Consider the following 24,545-nt stretch of genomic DNA (forward strand, 5'->3'; position numbering starts at 1 on the left):
TAATCTCCCATCTATTTCTATGATCTTAGAATTTTACAAAACACTGTAAGAATCTGAAATGCCTAGAAAGCATGACTGGTGTTAGGAAGTCAGGAATGGGCACTTTTGAACCTCAGGCGAAAGGAAAAATGAAAAAGCAGCTACAGGAGATTGTACTTGGTGGCGGGTCGGGGGTGGGGGGAGGGCGTGTCTAGGGATACAGGATAGGGAGTGTAAAACCCTTCGACCAGTTTATTTATTTATTTTTTTTCCATCGACCAATTTAAAACAGTTTGCCCAGTCTCTCCACCTGTGATTTTAACTGTTTTAAATTTTTTAATTATGATGAAAACCAGGTTAACAAACATTTCATAGGGAAACAGTCAGTCCTAAAATTCTGATAATACTGAGACAGAATGAAGTGGATCCTGGAAGAAAAGACGATTAAAACAAGACATACTTGATACAACGTGTTACTGTGCAAGTGCCACCCCTGCTCGAAACTTTCTGAGATATTTAAGCAGAGGCTTTCTGAGAGCTTAAACATGTAGCCATGCTTAGATATTAGTTAAATCCCTACCCTCCAATGAAATTCTGTATATTCAGAGTCAGTAAATTAGATGCTTTTCGTGAGAAAAGGTCTCTAATGCTAGAGATAGCAAAGGTGCAAGAAAACACATTTCGTGACCATTTAAATTATCCAGTGCATATAGTTTTCATATTTTGATTTCACAAAAATTCAGTTATTATTTTTTAAATCAGTTTAAGTTTTTTCTAAAACACAGAATTGGGCTTCAAGAAAACATCTCAGAAAGGTATCCAGCAACTGTAAGAATTATTTAATTGGACTAAAATCCCATTCAAGATGGGCATTAGACAGCCTTTACTCTCCCGTCCACCAGACTAACATAATAAGGGATGGGAGGGTCCTGTCTAGGTACTTCCGGCAAACGAAGAAAACCTCCATTTCATGTTAAAACAGTCGAGATCAAAGATGTTCTCAACCATTGTTCATAAGGTTTCCTCAAAGCTGGTGCAATCCAAGTTCACACCCATCCTGCGTTACCTTCTGTTGGATTCTAGTTATTTCACATCACACCGGCTAGGGCAGGGGACGGGGGAGAGAAAGGGACAGAGGAAGGTGAGGCGCAGGACAGTCCAAGAAAACCTCCCCGAGAAAATTTAACCTGTGCGCGCTCGTTCGCAGTGTGTGGGAATTCACGGTCCACAGCGAGGAGCCTCTGCAATCCCCACTCACGCTGTTCTTGCTCTCTGTCCCCGCAGAGAAAGCCCAAGCCCTGCAGAGCCGCATGCGGACCCACGCTCAGGTGCCCAGGCCCGTGTGTGTCCAGGGACCCAGCCCTTCCAGCCCTGCCTCCCCTCCGGCCGCTGCTCTTCCCCATCAGCCACATCAGCCTCCGAAGACCCTGCACCCTGAGACAGTGCTCTCCTCGTCCCCCATCTCCTCTCACTGCCAAGCTTCTGGACACACCTGCAGCCTCCACTACCCTGCCTCCCACTTCCTTTTGGCTTTCTACATTTGGTGTGAAATATGCAAACACCACACGTGAAATGAAGTCCAGCCCATGGCCCGCCACTGGCCTGGAGCAGCTGCAGACGCTGCCCTGCCACGCGGCCTCCCGCCGCGGCCCCGCGCCCAGCCCCGCTGAACCAGCCACCCCTGTTCTCGCAGCCAGCTCCTCTCCCGGGTCACACGCCACCCCCCTCCCTTTCTGGGACCTCGCTGGTCTTTCCTGCGCCCTGGTGGTTCGAAACGTCCTGGGCCCTCTGAGCTCAGCCCTGAGGCCCTTCCACTGCCGCCTCCACACTCTCCCCGGCGCCACCAGCATCCTCACTGCCTGTGTCCAGCGCCCGGCTGTCACTCTGCCTCCCACCCCCAGCACTTTCCAACCCCACAGGCAGCACCTCCACGGACACACGGACACACCGCTCAAGCCAACAGTCTGGGATTCCCGCTTCACGTCTGTTTCCCCGAACACCCACGTCTGGTTCATAAACGAGTCATGTCACTTATGCCCCAGATGTACCTCAACTTGGCCAGTGTCTCTCCATCTCCCCTCCTCCTAGACAAGGGAGACAGGTAAACAAGTAAACAAGGTAATGTGAGAAATCAAATGGCATCACACCTCCATGCTTAAAATCCCACATCGTGGACTTCCCTGGTGGCGCAGTGGTTAAGAACCCACCTGCCAGTGCAGGGGACACGGGATCGAGCCCTGGTCTGGGAAGATCCCGGATCCCACATGCCGTGGAGCAACTAAGCCCGTGAGCCATGACTACTGAGCCTGTGCCCTAGAGCCCTCGAGCCGCAACTACTGAGCCCGAGCGCCACAACTACTGAGCCCATGTGCCTAGAGCCTGTGCTCTGCAACAAGAGAAGCCACCGCAATGAGAAGCCCGTGCACCTCAACAAAGAGTAGCCCCTGCTCGTCGCAACTAGAGCAAGCCCAGGCACAGCAACGAAGACCCAACGCAGCCAAAAATAAAATGAATAAAAGAATAAATTTATTAAAAAAAAAAAAATCCCACACTGTGAATAAGGTCCAGACTCCTCCCCAGGGCCTCCGGGCCCCTCCCCCTTGCCCACCGCCCCTGCTCCTGCAGCAGGTCCAGGCCCCCTCTCTGCCCACCTGGCTTCCCCTCTGGATGCTCTTCTCCAAGCCCTTTCACCTGTTTTCAGTTCTCAGCTTAAATGTCAGCTCCTCAGCAAAGTCTTTCCTGACGATCCTAGCCCACTAATCTGGATTGTGGAGTCCATTTGTTTTCTTGATAGCACGTACCCCAATGTATAATCCATTCCTTGTTTTAACCTGTGTCCCCCCCACAAGACCGTAAGCCTCACGAGGACACGTGTGAGCGGCGCGCCACCTGCATCCTCCTGCAAGCGCAGCACCTGGTACAGAGATGGTCCTCGGATACGGATTGGAGGGATGAGCTGGAGGCGTATTTGCCCTGCTTCTCCTCTCAGGTTATCCTACGACGGAGTCTATTCCCAGAGTACACAACGTTTCAATCAGTGTCCTTAAGTACATCTTTCTTTTTTGTCTTTTTCTTTCTTTTCAAAATCATAGGGAAAGTATGTACACTGTTACCTGAGCTAGTTATGACATGGTGTTAAAAGCCCAAAACTTGAAGTCGGGCAATTTACGTTGGAAATGTGCAGACCAGGTGCACCCCCCCGCCCTCCACTGTAAGACGCTACAGCAGCGCCAAGCTTCCAGGACTCCTCACGACACTGAGCATACAGCTGGTGCTCCAGAAACATCAGTACGGTGCGAATCCACAAGCATTTCAGCATCAATCTCAAATAATAAATTTTTTTAAAAAGTTTCTACAGATCTTGCTGCTGAGGGTCACAGTACAGAACCTGCCGCAGCAAAAGGGGCTCCCCAAATCCTGAAAGCTAAAAAAGTCAGAGATCTCGTAAGCTTTCAGAAGAACACACTTTCATCTTCTTTCTCCTTTTTCAAGGGTCTTTATCAAATGGGAAGTGAATAATTCTGAAGAACCTTTTTTAAAAAGGACAATTAAATTTACTTGTCACTTTTAGAAGTTTAGCTTCATGAAACTAGTCTAATAATGACAGGCTGATGACTCATAATCATACTCTCCGTGTTGTGCATTCTTCCGACACAGTTCTATTCTCAGAGAGCTCAAAAGAGCAACCCGGTATATCCAGCCCCGCGGAGTGGCAGAGCACCTCTGCTCCTTACCCGTCCAGAGACACAGTGCGGCCGGTGCAGGATTTCCCGCAGAGCTCATCCAGGCGGCCACAGTGACTCAGAGCAGCACAGCCCGCGACCAGCCTGACACCTCGCCCGGATCTGAAAACAAACATGGAAAATACAAATTACAAAGGCACATGTCCGTTCCCCTCTACAAAACATACAGGATTCATAAACTCCAAAGACCACTCACTATGAAACTTCATCTACAGCGAGGGAGGGAGGGAGGGAGCGAGGGGAGGAGGGAGGATGGTGAGACGTTCAGGGTCCTGAGTAAGCCTGAAAACTGGACTTACTCTGACTGACGTGTTTTTATTATAGGCTGTCAGCATATCAAAGAGCTGCTATAAAGTGTACTGAATGGAAATAAAAAGGGAAAAGACAAAATGCATCCGCTGTCCAGTGCCAATAACACAACAGAAGCCTAATAAAGATAACATCCACAGAGTAAAAAAATGTAAATTTGTGAACCAGAGCTGCCACCACAGTCTCCGAGTTTGCCGATCTTTGAGGAATAACGGCTGGTTCCAGCTCTGGCAGTCACAGCCACAGGAGGACCAAACGCTCATCCTCAAACTCGCTTACCCTTTGCATCTCACATTCCATGGAACACGTTTTAATTGGCATTCTTTTTATTTTAGCGGTAAATAATAAACGTAAAATAATAGTGAATCTTACAGTCAATGGCTTTTAAGACTTAATGAGATCTAACATTTTATGCAGTTAGTCCTTTTCAGAAGCTCCTAAAATAAATTTTTATTAAAATCAGTCCCCAAGACCAGCAGTACTCAACAGCAGCTGGGCAGGGATCTGAAATGCCCAGAAAGTCACCAAGCTCAGTTTCCCACTTCTAGGCAGCAGTCCACAGAGAGCGCTCCTGGTGGACACACGACTTCTCCTGGGAAGATCTGGAAGCTGCCTCTTTACCCCCTCCCCAATACACACACCAGTAACTGACCCACCTCCCGGCCAGCATGCTATTTCAGAAATGACTAAAATCTAGAGTGCGTGTATTCTGTATGCTTAGTTCACCAGCACTACGGCTCTGAGGATGTCCTTTGTTCACCAAGGGTTTAACCACTCCCCCACCCCATTTTTCCCACCAAGATGACTTCCTGGATATATTTAGACTATCACTCAAAAAGGATATGGGCAATGACTGGGGGCAAATGGAGGGGGGCCTAAGAACTTGGAAGTAAGGGCAGCAGTCTCTCTGGAAGTGGAAGAACGAAATCCACACGGACAGATCTGAACAGAGGGTGGCCCTCGACCCCAAGCATAACCTGCTCTTAGGAGGCACGGGGAGTGTATCACCCATGGATTCGGAGTAGCCCGGTGCCTGCCACGGGGGTGGACACGCCAAGACGTACGCGTCAGCAAGCGCTCAAGTCGCCTGACGATTCCCCAGGTGATTCTGAGCAGCCAGAAAATGAGCTTCTCTTCCCTTAACAGATTTTTCTCTTCAGAAACAAGCATAATGGCTGGCACACAGTAAGCCCTCAATAAACATGAGATATCCTCTGCACGCTGGCACCTCAACCCAGGAGAGGCTGAATACAGTAAACCATTCCAGATCCTGCTGCTACCCACGCCTCTCCATCCCAGCTTCAGCAAAAGGCACTCACTCAAGATGCTCTTCATCTTATCTGACTTCCTAGCCAAATGCAGAGCAGTAGGGAAAGGGCAAGGAGAAATGCTAATTTGGAGAGCTTTGCAATGCCCTCTCCCCCTTTGACCAGAGAATTCCACCTGCGCTGTAATTTTATACTTCTGTTGTTTGAGCAAAGATTTCCACAGGAGAAAAGCTTTAAGTCCATTGACCTGGCTCTAACAGTAATCAGAGGTAAAATACAATTTCCTAATTGCATTAATTTCCTAGGGCTGCCTTAACAAAGTACCTTAAACTAGGTGGCTTACTGTCTCACAGACCTAGGGGCCAAATGCCCAAAATCAAGGTGCTGGGAGGGCCATGCTCCCTCCCAAGACTATAGGACAGAATCCTTCCTTGCCTCTTCCAGCTTCCGACGGCTGCTGACAATCCTCGGTGTTTCTTAGCTCGTGGCAGCTAAGCTAACTAACTCCAATCTCTGCTCCCTCCTTACAAGGCCGTCTTCCCTCTGTGCGTGTGTGTCTGGGTGTCTTCCTGTAGAACAGCAGTCACATTCAATTTAGGACCCACCCTAATCCAGCAGGACCTCATCTTAACTAATTACATCTGCAGAGACCCTATTTCCAAATAAAGTCACATCCTGAGGTTCTGTGTGGACACGACTTTGCGGGGGGAGATGGGGGCACTATTCAACATGATACACAGTTTTTTTAAGTATTTTAAAATGATTTAAAAGCATTCCTTATTTTAAGTGGTTAACTAATCCTGCAAACTCTATATGACCTGTGTTACAGATTCAACGAAAATATCTGCAGGAGACAAAGGTTTCTGACACTTAAGCTTTAAATAAAAGGAATTTCTTTTACCCCTCCATCAAATAGTAACGATAGCTACCCAGAGTTCCCAGGTGGTGACCCTTAGACCCCTTCAAGTGTGAAGGCTCGTGCCGAGAAGTCTAAGAGTCTAGACACACACTGATGAAGACTGAGGAACGACTCTCCCTGATAACACTATTTTTTAACTTAAATGAACACTGCTGTGGTTGATCAAATATAAATTTGTCTAGAAGCATTAGTAAATTGATAACAGCTTTTTGCCATTATGTATTTCCTCAATCAAAAGATGCAAAAAAAAAAAAAATCAAAACTATTACCCTAAACCTTTCCAAGGGAACTGAAGAAAAGCAAATCAGTATCGATCAGTTTCAGTCTAGCAAGTTGGCAAAGACCAAATAAATGATAAGGACAAGGGCAGCTCTGCTGCAGACAAACAGGCATTCTCCTTCACTGATGGGACCACAAATTGGTGGAGACACTATGGAGAGCCAAGTCCTTAAAAGGCACATGTTTTTTTAAGCCAAGAATCTCACGTCTAGAAATATAACCCAAGGCAAAAAAATGAGCCCAAAGACTTCACTCAGGAATGTCCATCTCAAAGCTGTCTGCACTGGGAAAAGTACTAGAAACAGCATAGACATCGGTTAAACCCCATGACCTCCGTAAAGTGAGCCACGTTCAGCCAATAAAAAGGGACAGTTTCAATACAGGTGGAAGTGTTTGCACAAAAACAAGTTCGTGGCATCTCCCAGATGTCTGCACGGCCAGTTCCCTCACCTCCTGGATACAGGCCGCCATTCAAATGTCACCGTCTCCCTGAGATCTTCTAGCCACGCTCTCTAAAAACTCCCAATCTATATCGCGCGCGCGTGCACACACAAGCGCGCGCGCGCACACACACACACACACACACACACACGATGCCCCCCAGCACCTACTGCCATCCGACACCACACATTTTGCTTGTCTACCTTGTTTGCTGTCATTGGGGTGTAAGCACCATGCTGGCAGGTCTTTTGCACGAGTTTTGTTCCCTGCTGATTCCTCGGCACCCACAACATGCCCAGCATGCAGAAGGCATTCAATAAATATCTGCTAAATTAATAATATCAACTGAAAAAGGTTATATCAGTATATACTACATAATCTTATTTTTGTATTTCTCTCTTAAGGGAAAATGTAAACACATACATACAAAGAAAAGCGATCTTCGAGGAAAGATAACAAGGTATTAACCGGTAATACATCTGATTCACAAGATTATGGAATTACAGGTGGTAGTTTTTAAATGGGGGCTAGAAGGTTGAAGGGACAGAACACCATGTACTTTCTAATGTTTCTTAATATACTGAAAATGTAATGAATTGTGGGGTTTTTGTTGCTTTAAAACTGAGAGCCCACACAAGAAGGTTTGGGAGCACGGTTTCACAGCACCATCCTTTAGGCTGGAGCCGTGGTTTTCAAAGGCCTCCACAGCATTCTGGGTACCAGGCCCCCCGAAATCTTGGAGCACAGCCTGCCGAAAGCATAAAACTTCTTTGAAGTCTCTTATTTAATACTAAAAATTAATGCAAATATTGCATTCTACTGGATAACATCAGTGTTTGTCTCATCATAAAAATGTATTACATGACTCACCAGTTATTTCACATTTTCCCCCAAAGCTGTTCCATTAATTTTCCACGTCAGGAAGGTGCCCCCTGCCCACTGGCTCCTATCTGTTTGAGAAGTACAGCCTACTTGTTGCTGTTTTGCTTTTCCATAATTAAAATAGATCTCCTGAGTCCCTCATTTCCAGAGCAGAAGACTTAAGTCTCTAACGAGGCAGCCAACAGTGGTTTCTTCAAGGTCCCAAGCTAGAGGTCAAGAGCCCCAGGACCCTCCCCTCCTGACTGTCCTCCAGAGCTCCTTCCACCGTGTTACTACAGTTACTCTACACCTTATCAGGTTGGATTTCGGTACCATTGAAAGCACGTCTCCATTTCTCCATAAAATAAACTAACTGCACATTTTTAAGGGCCACACAATTAACAATCAGTAAGTTCCAAGCATGTGCTCATGGAGCTTGATCCCAAGCAGGGCCCTGTGGGGCTCCTGGACACAAAGCCTTTCTGTGCCCCCCATTTCTTTGATTACAGGAAATAGCCTTCATCCAGCCTCCATTACTTCCCCTGAGTTCCACCCGGCAGATTCAAACCGCTGTTAATTAGGGAAGGGAGGGGATACAAGACAAGGGAGAAAAAGTCAAGAAAAACAATAGTTCAGCCTTGGGGCAAGGTCCTGGTGCCCCATCAATGGATACACACATCTTTGAGCTGTTCTGCAGATGCTAAAACGTCCTCCAGGTGGGAGAAGTTAACCATTAACGAAGGCATGCTGCCCACAAGCACCCACCGAGACACCAGACCAGCTGGAACCAGGTTGATGATGCCAACTCCCACTTACCTCACCACCAACCAGTCAGAACAACGTCCAAGAGCTGATCACGCCCTCTTTAAACCATTACTATAAAACTTCTCACTACCCTCCGCAAGGGGGGGTCACAGTTTTCGGAGGCACTAGCCCCCTGTGTTCCCTCTTTGCCTGGCAGAGAAATAAAGCCACTTTTTTTCTTTCCTCTCTGTATTTCTTTCCTTTCTGTCTCTGTATTTCTATTCAGCACCGGTGTATAGAAGCCAAGATTTCGGCAACAAGCTCTGTACGTCTACAAAGTTAAGTACACATTTAGCTGATATAATTAGTAAGATGACATTTAGTTTAAAACCGCCTTTTTTCAAGTGACAAACTTTACCTGATTGCTTTGAATTAAGTTTGGTATTTTAAAAACCTACTCTCTGGGCCTGATTTTTAATATCTGATAAATCAAAGAAATTAGACCAAGTAGAAATTAAGCCAACTTGATATGCTTTCTGCTATATTTCTTACAGTTTAAGGTATTTATTTATACAAATTCACATTTTGTGTTAAAAAGGTTTACACATATTACACATTTTGTGTGATTCCTTGTTAAAAACTAATTCTTCTGCACTGAGACATTAAAAATAACCACCTATGTAGACCATAATCATTCTTAGGAGCTGACTTTTCTTTACCAAAAAGAACTTACATCTCACCAAATCACAGGTTGAGGTGCAGACTCCCATGCCAGGCATCATTACAGGCATTCTAATTACATCATTTCAACAAAAAGTTCACTCAACTTTCAAAGTAATAAAAGATTCATCATATAACAATCATTCCGCTTCCACTAAAAGAGCATTATATATAAAGACTACTTTTAGTAATAGTGGCAAATTAATGTAAAGTTCAAGCTTCCTATTTTAAATTCCTGTCTTTCTCTCCTACATAATAGAAATTTTGCAGGCATTGTCACCATTTTGTCACGAGGCTTGTGATATGTCTAGCATTACAGCCATTTTCAAGAACCAACTATTACCGTAATACCAAGGGAGGGGGCCCTGCTTCTGAAACCAGGGTAAGTAGGGTTAGCGGACCCCAGGATGGACAGAGGACATAGTCCTGGAGATTCAGGGGAAAAAATATACCTTAATTAGTTGAGCTGGTAAGTAACAGAATCCTTTTCTATGCTTAAACACAGACATCTGGTTTGCTAGAAGGCATATTATGCCTGACTTTTTATATCTATAAATGGAGAATACCTACAAGGAAAAAGACAGTCCTCAAGAATGCAAACGGTCCTTAGCATTATCCCTCCACCTGGTAATCTAACTGGGACGATGGGTGCAGAGCTGGGACCAGCTCACGATAAAAGAAAGAGGGATTTAACAAGGCATCACGACAGCACGTGGATATTTCTGACAAACTGGATCACTCGCTTTGTGAAGTGAGCCCTTATCCTTGGAGTTAAGCTGAAGTTCCTTTCGGAAAGCAGCTGCCGGCTCCCACTACCCGCTCCTTCCCCAGCTCACTCCTCGAAGTTGCCTTCTCTCACTGTGGAAGAGGACCAGCCTTCAGGCCCACGGTACCCCAAGAGAAATGGAACGGAGACACGAGCCTCCAGACACCAGAACAAAGACCACCACACGCCCCCGCGCTTGGACATGAAGACGGCAGAAGAGGATTAGAGGCTGAGCACCAAGGGGTGACTGTCTAGAAGGCATCCCTCCAGGGTTTGCTTAGAAACTCAGACCTGGCCTTGACGTCGGAGCTGCAGCTCCCCGACCAACCTGCCTAACAGAGTTACCTGGTTAGGGGTTGAGGCCTCCATTCATGAACTGGTAGCGGGAGAGAAAACCGATAACGTTTGATAAGCAGAATCTACTTCTCTAAGTTACAAAGTCATAAAAAAGACAAAAGGTGACTCCCGGTCCCCGAATTAGGAAGCAACTTTGGGAACGCGTTCTGGAGGGGACCCTGCCAGCGAGCCGCGGGCGGAGCGCGGAGCTGCGCAACTGCCCCCGCAGGTGAGCGCGTCCACGCGGCGGTTCTCCGCGAGGGCTGCTCAGGGTCGCGGGCCTCGCACGCCGCCGTTCCCCGCAGGGCCCACTAATTGAACGAACTGAGGAAAGAATATTCCCGGGAAGCTCCTCTACTTGTATCATGACTTGGGGTAACCCCACGCTTCCAAGTTTTAGAGACTTCCTCCCGCCGTCCTTCCAGACCTTTCCCGCGCTAAAGGAGCGGCGAGCGACCCGCCACGGCGGAACCAACGAAAATAAAGGGACAGGGAGGCGGTGGAGTGAAGGGCTTTCCTCGCAGGGGCTCCCCGGGCGCGCGCCCCCCGAGAGTCACCTGAACCCCGCGCCCCCGGCTGCCTTCCCCGCTCTCCCGCGGGCCGAGCCGTCGGCGCCGGGCGGCGGGAACCGCGCCATGAGGCCGCGCCAGGGCGGCTGCAGTAGCCGGCCGCGTCCGGTCGCCATGGAGACCCAGCGCATACGCTGCTCGGCGCGCTCCTCCTTCCTGCCGTAGCACCGCCCCGGGCCACGCCCACCCGACGCCAGCGCGCGCCCCCATGCGCGTGCGCAGAAGCGGGGCGGGGGCCGAGGACACAACCGCTTTTTCACGGGCTCCAGGGGCGGTTCTAGAAACTTCCGGGGCCCGGCTTCTACGCACGCCCGACGTGCTGACGCCGAGGACGCCTGGCGGCCAGAGGCCAAGTCGACTTTATGGCACTGCGTGGGCTTTGTAGTGGCTTTGTACCTTCCCACCTGCTGGCTCTGGGGTAGTTTGCGCGGTTTCCTGTCTGGTTTCCTTAGGAAGAACAAACGCAAAGGCTACATCATCTGCCCATAAGGAACATGATAGCGACAATCAAACCGAGAATTTATGTTTATAGGGGGCTTTCTAGGGGTCGCAGGAACAAGCAGTTTATAATTGCTAACTTGACTTCTGCAAGTTCTCTCTGAATTACACAGCGCCAGGGGCACAAACCCCGCCCACCGCCAACCCGGCCCCGCCTTCTCGTCGCGCCAGGTACTGCGGCGCGTGCGCAGGGGCCCGCGCAAGGGAGTCTGGGAGGCGGCGAGGGGTCAGCGCGCGCTCTGGCCGCCTTGCACTGTGGGAGATGTAGTCCTTATGCCTTCCCCGCTGCGGCAACTCTGGGAGAAGAGACGCCCTCAAACTACTATTCCCAGGACTCCTAGGGGTGTCCCCGGTTGCTTTGCAAAGGCCTGGCGGGGACGGGGTGAATGTCTGCGTAGAAAGTAATCAAACGACTTTAATTCCAGTAAAAAGAGGGCCGAAGAGAAGGGAAGGAGGACATCAACTCTTTTCGGGAGACTTTCTGTCTTGATTTACGCTGCTGGAGCCAGCGTTTTTTCCGAACACGCCCTGCAGAATTACCGGTGTGAACGCGAGGACTGGAGTCCGTGTTCGGCTGGGTGTGTGGTGGGTAGTGAAGGTTTGCTCGTCACAGTTGGCATCTTCCATAAGCGGAGCGGCTTTCCGGGAACATGATTTGTACTTTCCTACGAGCTGTACGGTGTACGGAGAAGCTGCACAGGTCCTCGGGGAAGCGGTTGTTTCTGGCACACTTTGTACTTAACAAAGCTTGCTTGAAGACTGAGCCCAATTGGAGATGGGGGCCGCAAGAGCAGAAGAGAACGGTGCGACCTAGGTGTATTTTGGGAGTCACCCAGAAAACCGTCTGGACGCAAGGACAGAGCCTGCAGAGAGCGAAGGAGGACGGCAGCAAACAAGTGTCTGCGCACAGAAGTCAGAGCGGGGAAACCGCCATCTCAACGTCACAGAAAGGTAAAAGGGAAGTCCCTGTAACGATCAGTCTTTCAGCAAACGTGACCAGAGCTGCCAGTGCCCTTTTACACAAGTTCAGTGCTAAGAATAAACAGTTGACACAAATTAAAAGGTAGAACCGTTAAACACAGTTTAGAACCAGAGAATACAGGCCCACAATTTTCTTCACAGATCTGAACTCAGATTTGAAAGTTGGTTTTGATATAACTTTGCTGAATTATGTCTATAAAATTTTTCTCAACTTTTCTTAGTTTGGTGACAGCTATATAAAACTTAACCATTGTTTAGTACTTTATAATAAACAAGTAGATTTCCCAGATGCTCGTTCATCTCATTTGAGCCTCAAATTTACTGTGTGAGACAGACATTAGTACTCATTAGTATGTGTAAGGCATATTTCCCCAACTTCACACAACTACAAATTGAATGCAGATTTTCCCAGTCTCAGTTTTCTGATATCCAGGACAACCAGTCCTGTATCTTTAGTCTTTCAGAATAGCACTGTCTCTGGCATTCCCCCTTAGATGTGATACTGCTTTTCATTTACTATTTTGGTCAGTAGGAGGCAGTTTCACAGGCTTCCATTGGACTTTACCCATTATGGTAGCTTTTAACCTGCCTCAAGGGAACTAAAGTAGGGACTGTTGTTGGCAATTACTGAGTATGTCCATTCCAGTTATATGTTGGGAATCAGGGAAATGACTGCCAGGTAAGTCCATGGACCCAGCTGTGAACCTCTTACAAGCCAGGCTTTTTATTACAGAGCCACCGTATGTACATAACAGAGGGACCATAATGATTCCTTGGGGTATTGATGTCAGCTCAGACTCTGTCCAGCAGACCTTGACGTGTTTGGGTGTCCCCCTTTTCCAGCATACAGTCACCAAGTGAATGGCCGTAGGGCTCTGGTGAAGGACCAGGGGAATCACATATACTTGCTCAGTATAGAGGCCGGCCTTCCTTCGGTAAATGGATTCCAGGTCTGAAGGCTGATTCATGTCCAGAAATTGAGCCATTCATTATCATGGTTGCTCCCACCTGGCTTCAGTGCCACTGCTGTCCCCATGGCTGTCAGGGCGCTTTGTTCTGTAACGATGTGAAGTGTTTTCCAGGCCCTCCTACAGGACAGCCGGCTGGTGGATTTTGCCACTCTAGCATGCCCACAGTTTTCCATGGCAGTTCTTTTCGTTTTTACTTCACTTAAGGTGGACCACGCTCTTTCCGTCTTTCCAAGAGCGAACCTAGCCATGCACCAGCTCCCAGGCTGCTTGTCAAACTTGAGTTTTTGATCAGAGGAGAGTACTGCCCTGTCGATCAGCTCTCACTTGTCCGGTTCTGTATTCTGTGACCCTTCACGCTGCCCTTAGGATACAGCCGGCTCTGCTGGTGGGGCTTCCAGCCCCTTTGGGGATGGCCCGTTTCCTCTTTCCTCCCAGTTATGTTGTAACCTGGCCAGAGCACATGTCTCGCTAGATGGAAGCTCCCGCCAGGTCTTCAAGGAGGAAGAAGAGCTAGCCTTTCACTGGGAGGCATGAGCTGCTGCTTCACGCCGGAGGGTTCAGGAGAACCTGCGGACTCAAGATTCTGGAGTGCGTCAGCCTTGATACCCCTCTGCCAAGCTGCAGGCTCCCTCTCCTCCCAAGTCACGACCTTGGCCTTGGCACAAGAGACCTGGTGGGGTGAGAGTCCAGCCTCCCTGCTACTCTTTTGCCCTGGGCCTGGCCCTCAGCTTTTTCTGCCCTCTGGGTGCAACAAAGGAGTCTCCTGTTTTGCTGTCGAGGAGGCGTCTGACTTTCACACTTGACCTTCATTGGTGATCAGTCACCTCGTCCTCTCACTGCCTTTCTCCAGTGCATTGGCAGCCCCCTACCACAGCCATCAGTCCGAGTCCTTACAATTGCTTATTCCCTCTAAATTCCCAAAACACGACACCCATCAGTGCATTCCGTCCCACCAGTGCTCCAGGCCACCATCGGTGAGAGCCGCGACAGTCGTGCGACCACTCCCTGCCGGGCCTCTCAGCTCCTGCTGCCACCAGGGACGAGTGCTCGAGGCCAGCCGGTGGCCAGTGACCCAGCTCCAAAATCCCAGTTTGGAGCTGCTTCCTGGGACCACTCCGGTAGCCCCGTCGTAGGGCGAGTTCCAGGGAAGCAGACTCAGTGGGGTCTGCGGGCAGGAGGTTTGGGGGCCTCCCGTGGGGAGGAGGGAGGCTGGGCTGGGCAGAGGGAGAAGCTGAAGTGCGGGGCGTTTGCGATAGGGCCTCTGCCGGTCCTGCAGGAGCTCGGGGGCTGGGTTGGCCCTTGCAGTCCTCTCATCTCAAGGTGTGGGGCTTGGGCACCATCCAGGCACTGGGTGTGGGGAGGGCCAGGGCCTTGGATGCAGGGATTCCTCCAGCCAGCAGACACGTCAGCTCCCCACACCGGGGGAACAGGAGCCCTGGTCCTGCGGGGAGCACGTGGGTGGTCACCACAGCACCCCTCATTGCAGAGACAGATGGCAGGAGGGGTTTTGTGTGAAAGTATACGGTCTGAAAGGGTCAAGAAGTGGAAGGTAGACGATGAGCAGCTTCTACTGAAGACAGCTATAACATGACGCTTAAACAAACTTCGAGAATGCGTGGGCTATGAGTGATACTCGGCGCGGGCTTTGCATGTAGCACATACAGTCGGTGTTTGTGGTTGAATAAGCGGGGAAGATCCTTCCCGAGAGCCTAAGCGAAGCAGCGGTGAGTGTGCCGGGCGGGAATCGGGAGCAAAGATGTTGGGGCAAAGGCCTGATTTCGGTCACGGGGAACATCGTGGCTCCTGACCACCGCGCTCGGTGTCGTGTTCTCAGCGTGCCGCCGGGCTCACAGCTGGCAGTTAATGCTTATTAAGTGTGTTTTGTGACCTTGGTAGAGAATAGAATGAGATGGGTTTTTTGAAAAAAAAAAAAAGTGCAGTATCTGTGCAGGTTCTGTGCAGGTTCTTCATTTTCTAAAGCAGTTCGATTCACAAATCTGCCTGGCCAAGCAAAGTCCTGTTTCGTTGTTTCACAGGCAGCAGGGTGGCAGGCTGGGAAGGTCACTGACTGTTGAGGGCCGAGGCCCGTTTTGATCCCTTTGACTGCAGCTGACAAAGCCAAGACGTCTCTTAATGTGTGAACAGCAGACCGTATCCAGTGGTGCCTAATCAAGGACTGTTGTTTCCACTTAGAGGGACTGGATCACTCGTTCAAAGGGTTTCCTCATCTTAGACAATAAGGAGGCATTAAAATCATAATGCTACCTAAAGTAAAGAATCAATTCCTAAGCCCTGCTCCCAGAATCCTGCTGCGGTTCTTTCAGAAAGTTTCTTCAGGTGGTCCTGATTCACAGAGAGATTTGACAACAGCTGCTCCAGAACATGTACCGACCCCTCATTAGGTCCTGAGCCCACGTCTCACCTGCTAGAGATCCTGAAGCTAGAAGCATCCCGGCTCACGTCCGGCACACGTGTAACCAGTGGTGTTTTCTCTTTACAGTGAAAGAAGCTGGAAGAGATTTTACCTATTTAATAGTGGTGCTTATTGGAATCACCATTACAGGTTGAAAACACAGCAAGTATAAAACCCCTGAATATCTTTTTCACTTTCCGTTTGTCTCGCTCTTGCTCTGCTTGAGCTTTTTCTTTGATTTTCAGGTGGCTTGTTTTACACGATCTTCAGAGAACTTTTTTCTTCATCCAGTCCTAATAAGATATATGGGAAAGCCCTAGAAAAATGCAGATTACATCCCGAGGTTAGTCCTCAAGATTGAGTTACACAGACTCTGATAACAGGGAGAAGAATGTTGTGGTGGGGAGGGGCAGGCAGAAGTCATGTGCTAGTTCTGAGACTAATGAATTCATATAATAATAAAATCGTAATGGTTGGATTGTGATTATGTTATTAGCTCTTTGTACTTGAAATGCTTTCATTACGAGTAGCACCCAAAGGTCCATGGGGGGGTGTTTCCATCCTAACGGTACAAGAGAGTCGTTTTACTAGTTGTCATCAATAATAAATGCTTAGAATATACCAGAGTATTAAACTCACTAGTCTTTTTAAAACCCTGATTCATAATCTTGTGATCATAATAGTAACTGTTGATGCTTATTGAGAGCATATTATGCACCAAGCGCTCTGAGCTGCTCAGTGTTTGAGCACATCGTCTTTATTCAGTCTCAAAAGAACCACTTGTGTTGGGTGCTACTATTATCCTGTTTGCAGAAGGAAACTGACATTTAAAGAGATTAAGTAACTCAACTAAGATGACTGAACCGGTGAGAGGGAGAGCCAGAACCTCAATCCCAGTTTGGGTGATTCCACATCTTAGGCTCTTAAGCACAGCCTGCCTGAGCCACGCCCTGGAAGATGCAGATGTGGAAAAGCCGCCTCGATTCTTTTAAGGATCCCGTCCAGAGGAAGCTTTTCATAAGGCTTTCCAGTCACAGACAGAAAGCCAGTGTAGCCCGTGCGGTGCCAGATTTTACTCCTGGGTGGAAAACTTTGGCACTGAAACATCTTACTCATTGACATCTTAATTCTTGTACTTTGAAAGAAAATGGCAGGTAGCATCATAAATATCAGGGCTGTTTCTCACACAGACCCAGGAGGAATGTCAGAGAAACAGAACGTGAGGTCCCTGGGGAGGGGAAGCTTTCGAACCCGCAGATCCTCTCAGCGTCCATGCCCTGCCCTGGGTTTCCCTGGGGCACCACCTCCAAATGCTCCATGAGTGTCTCTAATCATGTCAGGGCGGAAACGGCAGGAGCTAACGGCCTCTGGCATCTTTTTACTGGACTCGGGGCAGTCTGAGAACTACGGAGGAGAAGGCAGAGGGGGAGGTGTCCCTCTGAGTTGAAACTCAGCAGGGAGTAAAGGAGGTTCCCATTAGAGTTACTGGGAGTCCTAATTATACCTAACAAGAAACCCTTTACAGGGTACAAAACTAAACATGAGCAGTTGCATAATTAAATGTTAGGGCGCATCTCTAAGAAGAGATGAAGAGTTGCTGTGTTATTCCCAAACTCGGCCTTTCATAGATCTTCAGCCTTTTGAACAAAACAACTTCACAGAATAAACACAAAGAGCGAGATATTATTAAGGTCATAACTTAATTTGCCGCCTAAAAGAGCTCTACGAAGAATAATTAAACTTCAACAATTCGATTTTGTCAGCATTTATTAGGGGCCTATTGTTTGCCGGGCACTTTGCTTGGTTGAAAAATAGAAAATACTTATGTTTTGATACAGACATGTTTAATCTATTAAGTTGTTTGAACAATCATTTCAGCTACACAGTTCTTAAATATGTCTCATCTTACAAATTAGTCTGTATATGTGCCTGAAAGTTTTGATACTGAAGATGCCCAACAGACCAAATAAGAAAAATTTTCAGAGTTGAAGCAATATTTTTTTAGTTTGATACCAAATTTCTATTTTTTTGAAAAGGTTCCAAAGTATTTGCATTTTAAATTCAGTAAAAATTACATTTCCACTTCATTGTGAGTTTTCCCATTAGGAATAATGGATTCCTACCTCTAGATCCGGTTTGTTTTAAATAAATCATTACTTGTTTTTATTTGTGTATTTAATGACCAAAAAATTATTTTGATCTCATAGCTTTTAGTATTAGACCCCATTGGGTAAATTTCACTAAAACTATTCAGACATTTAAATATTTGAACACTTTGTTACATCGTGTTTCTTTTTGTAAAAGGGGAGTGGAAACAGCTCCACTTCAGCCTAACTGTTCTGAAACTACAAGTAACACCATAAAGTTACCTATTTCACTCTCTGTGCATGAAAAGTTTGAGTGTTAATTATGGGATGATTTTTGCATAATAACTCTTTTCCCACTTTTCTTATCATTGGAGATATCATTTTGAAAGAGTCCCAGGCTTATTTTTTTTTCTAAAATAAATCACTCAGTTTGTCAGAAAATAGTTCCCTAGGAAGCTTAAAAAAAATAGCCCTGACTGAGGAAGCATCACCTTACTCTGCAGGTCCTAAGTGTCTTCGGCGAGCCCGTTAAAGGCTACGGGGAGATGACGAGACGTGGCAGAAGGCAGCACGTCAGGTACTGCAGGCGGCTTGGATTCGAGAGCTTGGGGTGATGTTTAAGTGGGAGGAATTCAGGCTTGTGCGTTTTCATTGTCTTGACAGTTTTATTGAATACGTAAAAGATGGGCTGAAACACATGCGTGTGAAATTCTACATCCAGGGCTCCGAGCCCGGGAAGCAAGGAACCGTGCATCTTGAAGTGAAAGAGGTGAGATCGTGTGGGGATGGGGTTTCTTGAACGCAGACTCAACGTAAAGCGCCAAAGAGCAGGGCAACACCTTGACACTCATTTTTTTTTTCCAGAACCCGGAAAGTGGCGAATATGAATTTCAATATATATTTGTAGAACTTGAACCGTATTCTAGAAGAACTATTGTCATTGAAGATAATCGATCTTAAGACAATTAAAAGAACAAGCAACCACGTGTTTCCTGGCGGACATGGAAAAATGCACATGAACGCTCTGATCTTCACAGCCCTCTTCCAGAGTCTATTTCGAATAAAATAGGAAGGAGTGTAGCTCATAAAAGTGAAGGCAACTGGGTAGTTGTTGCATTTAGACAAACTTGAATTAGAGATTTTCTTGTACGGTGAAAAATCATGAAATAGAGCACACCTTATGTTAAATCATTGAATTGCTGATCATGAGCAGTGTTTCTGCTGTACTTAACGTCATCTTTTATGATAAGAAACTTTTGTTATTAAAAATTTTACACCATGTAAATAAGAAAATAGAGGTATTTAATGCTTTTTCATGTTGTATAACTAAAAAGTCTGTGAAATAAAATTGAAACTAACAGGAAGATGTCAGAAGCAGCTTCCTTCCACGTATTTTGGAATATGACTTGAGAAACACTTGAAAATATTTGAGAACTATAGGGAACCAAGTGATACACTCTTCAAAATTATCATAGATAGGTGTATGCGTTGCATGGTTTTTAGTAATCTAGTTTGTCTCATGTTTCCCCCTCTGTGAGTTGGGGGCCTCGTGCACAGTAGGACACGTGCACGCTCTAAAGTTGGGTGGACCTGGGCTCTCACCAGGTGTGTGGGCCTCTGCAGGTACCTTAGCGTTATCAGACCTCGCTCTGTCCCATGTACCCGGAGCCAAGTACAGGATACGTAAGAGCAGAAACCTGGCAAGTTTGGGTGGAAGGATGATTTTTAAGATACTGTGGTATGCAATCTCAGTTACGGTCTTAATGGTTGTGTCCCTGCAAAATTCATATGTTGAAATTCTAAGCCCCAAGGTGATGGTGTTGGGGGGGCGGGGGGGTTTGGGAGGTGATTAGGTCATGAGGGTGGAGACCTTGTGAATGGGATTGGTGTCCTATAAAAGGGACCCCACATCTTCTAATAAAACTTTTTTTGTTATGACAAAAAAAAAGGGACCCCACAGAGCTCCTTCACCCCTCTCCCAAGTGAGGACACAGCAGGATGTCTGCAGCCTGGAAGAGGGCCTGAGTGTGTCCTTAACCTAGTCTCAGCCTTAGATTTTATCTACCTTATTACCCTAAATCCTCAAGTCTCCCCAGACTTTATGCATTAGTATACAGATATGTCAAAACCTTGTTTTCTGGTCTTCTCCACTATAATAACATTGTGTTGTTCTTTCAGTAGCCTAACTTGTATCTAATTTTACCATTTCGGCTATGCCTTTTTTCTCCTTCCTTCCTGCATTCATTAGTTTTAATCCACCCCCTGCTCCCTGTTCCCACCGCCCCTGTGTGCTGGGTGCTCCCAGAGGCCTTCGGCCAGGAAGTTAGAATCGGCTTCCACACCAGTCTCTGCCCCTTGTCTCTCCCCAACTAATCTCCCTCCTCATGGCACAAGAGCCGCTTTCTAAACTCTGGTCTGGTTGCGCCCTGTCCCCACTCACATCCTTCAGTGATTCCCAGATGCCCTGAAAACGGTAAATCCCGTCAGGTCCCAGTACTCTGCCTCAGTCCCCTCCCCCTGACCCACCCTCCCCCAGGCCTAGTCCAGCCACCTGCACCAGCTCAGACTCCACGGGGCCACTCCTTCAGACCCTTAAGTTCCAAAGTTCTGCTGGTAGGCTGTTTTAAGAAGGTTATGTGTGTTTTGCTACTAAACATTCTCAGGCACTTGGAATTTTCTTAATGCTTAATCAGGCCAACCTTTGGCGGGGTAGGATTTCTCCTCCCCTCAGTGGCATTTTCAAAAGCCTTCTACTGCATTCCATAAAACTCTTTGGGGTCACAAGGCATTGTTTCTGCCCCATAATTATTGACAGTGCATTTACAGCACACAAAGGAGTAGACTGCCAAATCTCCCACAGTCCCGGCCGTATGTTTGCGTAGCCAGAAGCACCTCTTGCCAAACATTCTCTCGTTAGGTCCTCACAGCTATAGGGGGCTGACTAGGGGCTCTAGTTTTACTGATGGGGAACATGGGGCTTTATTATTTGTTGGGAACCAGAAACAGGATTTCTCACTCATCCATTCAACCTTTTAGCATCTTTTAACACCTGCTGGGTCTACCTGATGTGTAACAAGAGTGAGGGGTCGCTACCCGCTAGGGGATTGGGACCAACCTCTTCTGATTCCCATTTTGTTTCACCTTCCTTTGCACCTCCCAGACGCTCATAGTATCTCAGAAAGGACATATACACTATATGCCAACCAAAGCAGGAGACGGTGACAACAGAGGGAGCACCGCTAGGGAAATGGTCCAGGCGAAGGTCATGGGGCTGGTGGACACTGGCCCCATCACACGAGAAAAGTCAGGACGAAACCTCCAGGAGCAGGAAGCCTGGGGCCAAATCACGCTCCACCCACTGAACAGCATAATCCGGGATGAACTCATCCCCTCAAGATCCCCAGCTTATTCACATCTTTGGCCTTATAAGGTAATATTCACAATGTGGACTTACCTTTTGGGGCCCAGCATTCAGGAGCAACCAAGAGCATCTGCTACAGCAGCAAGGGGCTCAAACTCATCCACTCTGTGTGACCTCGGAACCTGGGATATGAACGGGTTGGTCTGACTCACGTCCTAAGTGTTTAACCTGATGTTGCCTTTCCCATTTCTTTACCTCTTTGCAATTCAGTTTCCTCGTCTCTCAAATGAGGACAGTAATACCACCTTGTAAGGTTTTTATAAGGATTCCATGTGCTGGTGCAGAGGCATTTCCTCAACAGCTGGCAGCTGGTTAGATTGCAGCTATTGGAGGATCTCGTCTTCCCTTTAGGTTTAGATGGTAGACAGAGGAGTTACCATTTTCATTTTTGTACCATCAGTTCTTAGCGTATTTGGACGATAGTACGTTTTCAAAAGTTCTGTTAAACCTAAGCCTTAGAAGCATCTATAGATACTTCTAAAACATAGGCAGCACAATTCTCAGAAGGTGACTTTAAAAGCTGCTGAAGTCCTAGTATGCCAGCTCTAAGAAACAGAAGACTGCAAAAATTATGGCTGCAGCCTTGTCACAGTCAAAAGCATTCCTGCACCAGTGAAACAAAATAACAACCAAAATAACAGAAATCTAATGCCTTTAAAAGGTTGAAATTCCTCTAGGAGCAGGGTTGGAAAAAGGAAAACATACATTCCTCTTCAGAACACACACACACACACACACACAGCAGCAAAAGATGGTTCATGGAACAACCAACTTGTAAAACCACTTCATAATATGATAAAACAAAAATGCAAAGAAAAGAAAGTAATATTTTGATCAAATAGTTAGTAGAACCACGGTAAATGCTTTGATTCATGTCTATTGATTTGACTCTAAAGTGTTTTGTGCACTTTTAGAAAAGAATGTTTTTGTGGTAAAACATTTCTTTGCAGTGAAAATTGTGTAACTATTTACTCAAAAACTCCAACATAAGCAGCTCAGAATAACCATTGGCATTAACCAGACTCGTTGGATATTCTGCAATTATCCACGGACTGTGCAAGGTGGCATCCCGGCGCCACCCCTCTTCTCACCACGAGGCATGTGATGCTGCCAGCAGTCAGTGATTTACACAGAGCTTGTAAGGAAGGTGCCCCCCATCTCCCCTGACACCCAGATGACTTGCGGAGGTACTCTGTCCCTCTTCCACCAACATCCCATTTCCAAATCCCCCACCCAACCTAGAAAAAATTAGTCAGTGCTTCTGGTTTACAACCATCATACTAAGATCTCTGGTAAATTATAAAATGCCTCTCCTCCTCTTTCTGTCCTCTCCCCTTCTTCATGGAATTAATGGCAAACTTTTGTTAAAAACAGTTAACAGGGGACTTCCCTGGTGGCGCAGGGGTTAAGAATCCTGCCAATGCAGGGGACACGAGTTCGAGCCCTGGTCTGGGAAGATCCCACATGCTGCGGAGCAACTAAGCCCGTGCGCCACAACTACTGAGTCTGTGCGCTAGAGCCCGCGAGCCACAACTACTGAAGCCCGCGCGCCTAGAGCCCGTGCTCCGCAACAAGAGAAGCCACCGCAATGAGAAGCCCGCGCACTGCAACGAAGAGTAGCCCCCGCTCTCCATAACTGGAGAAAGCCCGCGCGCGGAGATGAAGATCCAACGCAGCTAAAATAAATTAATTAAGTTAATTAATTTATTTTTTTTTAAAAACAGTTAACAGCAATGCAAAGACCTCATGAGATATTTAACATGTGTCAGTTCCATTGATTAAGATCTGAGCCATTTAAAAAATAATAATAAAAGGAAGCATGCCGAAACGAAAAGTTAGTTGAAAAGGTCAAATTCATCAGCTGGAGAATCCTGACTTTACTGCAGGCAATCGGTATCAATCGGGACATGTATTGCTCACGTTGTATTTGATAGGTGTTGTAGCATCGAATTACGGGAAGGAAGCAGCACAACAATGAAGAGAAGAATCAAATGACTTGTCAGTAATGATGCTTCAGTCCAGGGGAGCCTCGTTTATGAGAACCCACTGTTCACATTCACGTACTGTTCCTGCCACGTGGGAACGTGGCAATGGGAATGTTCATTTATTTAAGCAAAACTGTCAGCACTGTTTCAGAGAGAAGTAAACAGTATAAAACAAATGCGTGCTGAGCAAGGCACATGGCTTTCTGCCTACAGAGGAGACACTAAAGGACTATGTACTGACTTCACAAGGACCCAAACAGGCACAGACGATGAAAACCAGCTATTATGTTTTCCCAGGAAGCCACCGTGTGTGATGGGCTGCCAGTAAATGCTGCCAATTTTGTTTAGGAACAATTCAGATAAAAACCATAAACCTATTAAGCTAAATGTCACAGTCATTGGTATCAATTGTATTTAACCTACACTTATACAAAATGGACATAATACATAAAAATAATATGTCATTTCAAGTAGTTTCAAATAATCGGATTGTAATAGGTTTATTGTTTTTCATATCAGAGTTATAAAAATGTTAATTTTTGTCTTTATCGAGCATGACGGCATCGTTTGTGTTATTATTAATACTGATGTATTTTATTTCTGATTTATGTAACTGGGGCGTGCCAATGCGTGTGCCCAGCTTCTCATTAGTGATGCCACCTGGCAGCTACCACTCTTGCAGGGCTCGCCTTATGCTCTAACAGTGGGGGACAGGAGTGCAGCCCGTGGCTTGATTGCTTCCGGTCTTTGAAGCGTTCTTGATTTGGTTCCTGTGGTTGCAGCCCCGAGGACATGTTTTAAGTGGGCTGCTGACACTCCTTCTATACAAAGGGCACCTGCAGACTTCTAGAGGCTGGACTAGATTCGGGATTCCAGGGAGGGAAGCACACAGAGGCCACACACTCCAATACCCAGGCAACTTCGCACAGAAGCTCATGCCCTGGGGAAATGGCAGGATGCAGTCTCTAACTCTCGTCTAAAACCCATCAAGCCTCAGTTTCCCCCACATTCTTCCTCAGTGTGTCCCCTTCTTTCTATCACTCTCCGACTCTCTGTCTCTGTTCTCTCCAGCCTCCCTCCTCCCTCCTCCATTTCTCCATCTATCTTCTCCCTATTTGCTCCTTAACAGACTGTAATAAAGACTTACAAACATCCACGTTCCTTCTTCCTGATTTAAATTGGGCAAGATAGATCTTGTGGCTGTTACTGGATCGGGAGAGGTGAAGATGAGTCTCACCAATTGGAAGAAGCGTAG

At 47.0% G+C, this 24,545-nt stretch overlaps 2 protein-coding genes across 5 annotated transcripts in view; one reads left to right on the top strand and one right to left on the bottom strand.

Moving 5' to 3' along the window:
- The window catches only part of FBXO15 (F-box protein 15), a 46,400-nt gene extending 35,361 nt beyond the window's left edge, over positions 1-11,039 (bottom strand). For all 3 annotated transcript variants that reach the window (XM_068563104.1, XM_068563105.1, XM_068563103.1), the window contains exons 1-2: positions 10,923-11,039; positions 3,714-3,824 (exon numbers count right to left, since the gene is read on the bottom strand). In XM_068563104.1, the coding sequence (XP_068419205.1) occupies positions 3,714-3,824; positions 10,923-11,002 (191 nt within the window). In that variant the 5' untranslated portion in view covers positions 11,003-11,039. The remainder of the gene's footprint in view (positions 1-3,713; positions 3,825-10,922) is intronic.
- Positions 11,040-11,719: 680 nt separating this feature from the next.
- Positions 11,720-19,261, top strand: TIMM21 (translocase of inner mitochondrial membrane 21). Of its 2 annotated transcripts, XM_068563257.1 has the most exons (6): positions 11,724-12,383; positions 15,885-15,947; positions 16,043-16,140; positions 18,388-18,461; positions 18,548-18,653; positions 18,749-19,261. In XM_068563257.1, the coding sequence occupies exons 1-6, from the start codon at positions 12,083-12,085 to the stop codon at positions 18,842-18,844; spliced, it is 738 nt and encodes a 245-aa protein (XP_068419358.1). In that variant the 5' UTR covers positions 11,724-12,082; the 3' UTR covers positions 18,845-19,261. The 2 variants fall into 2 exon arrangements, with proteins under 2 accessions (XP_068419359.1, XP_068419358.1); XM_068563258.1 differs by lacking the exon at positions 15,885-15,947 and having other exon boundaries at positions 11,720-12,383.
- The last annotated feature ends 5,284 nt before the right edge of the window (positions 19,262-24,545 follow it).

Source organism: Eschrichtius robustus, chromosome 14, assembly GCF_028021215.1.
Source record: "Eschrichtius robustus isolate mEscRob2 chromosome 14, mEscRob2.pri, whole genome shotgun sequence".
Classification (NCBI taxonomy): domain Eukaryota; kingdom Metazoa; phylum Chordata; class Mammalia; order Artiodactyla; family Eschrichtiidae; genus Eschrichtius; species Eschrichtius robustus.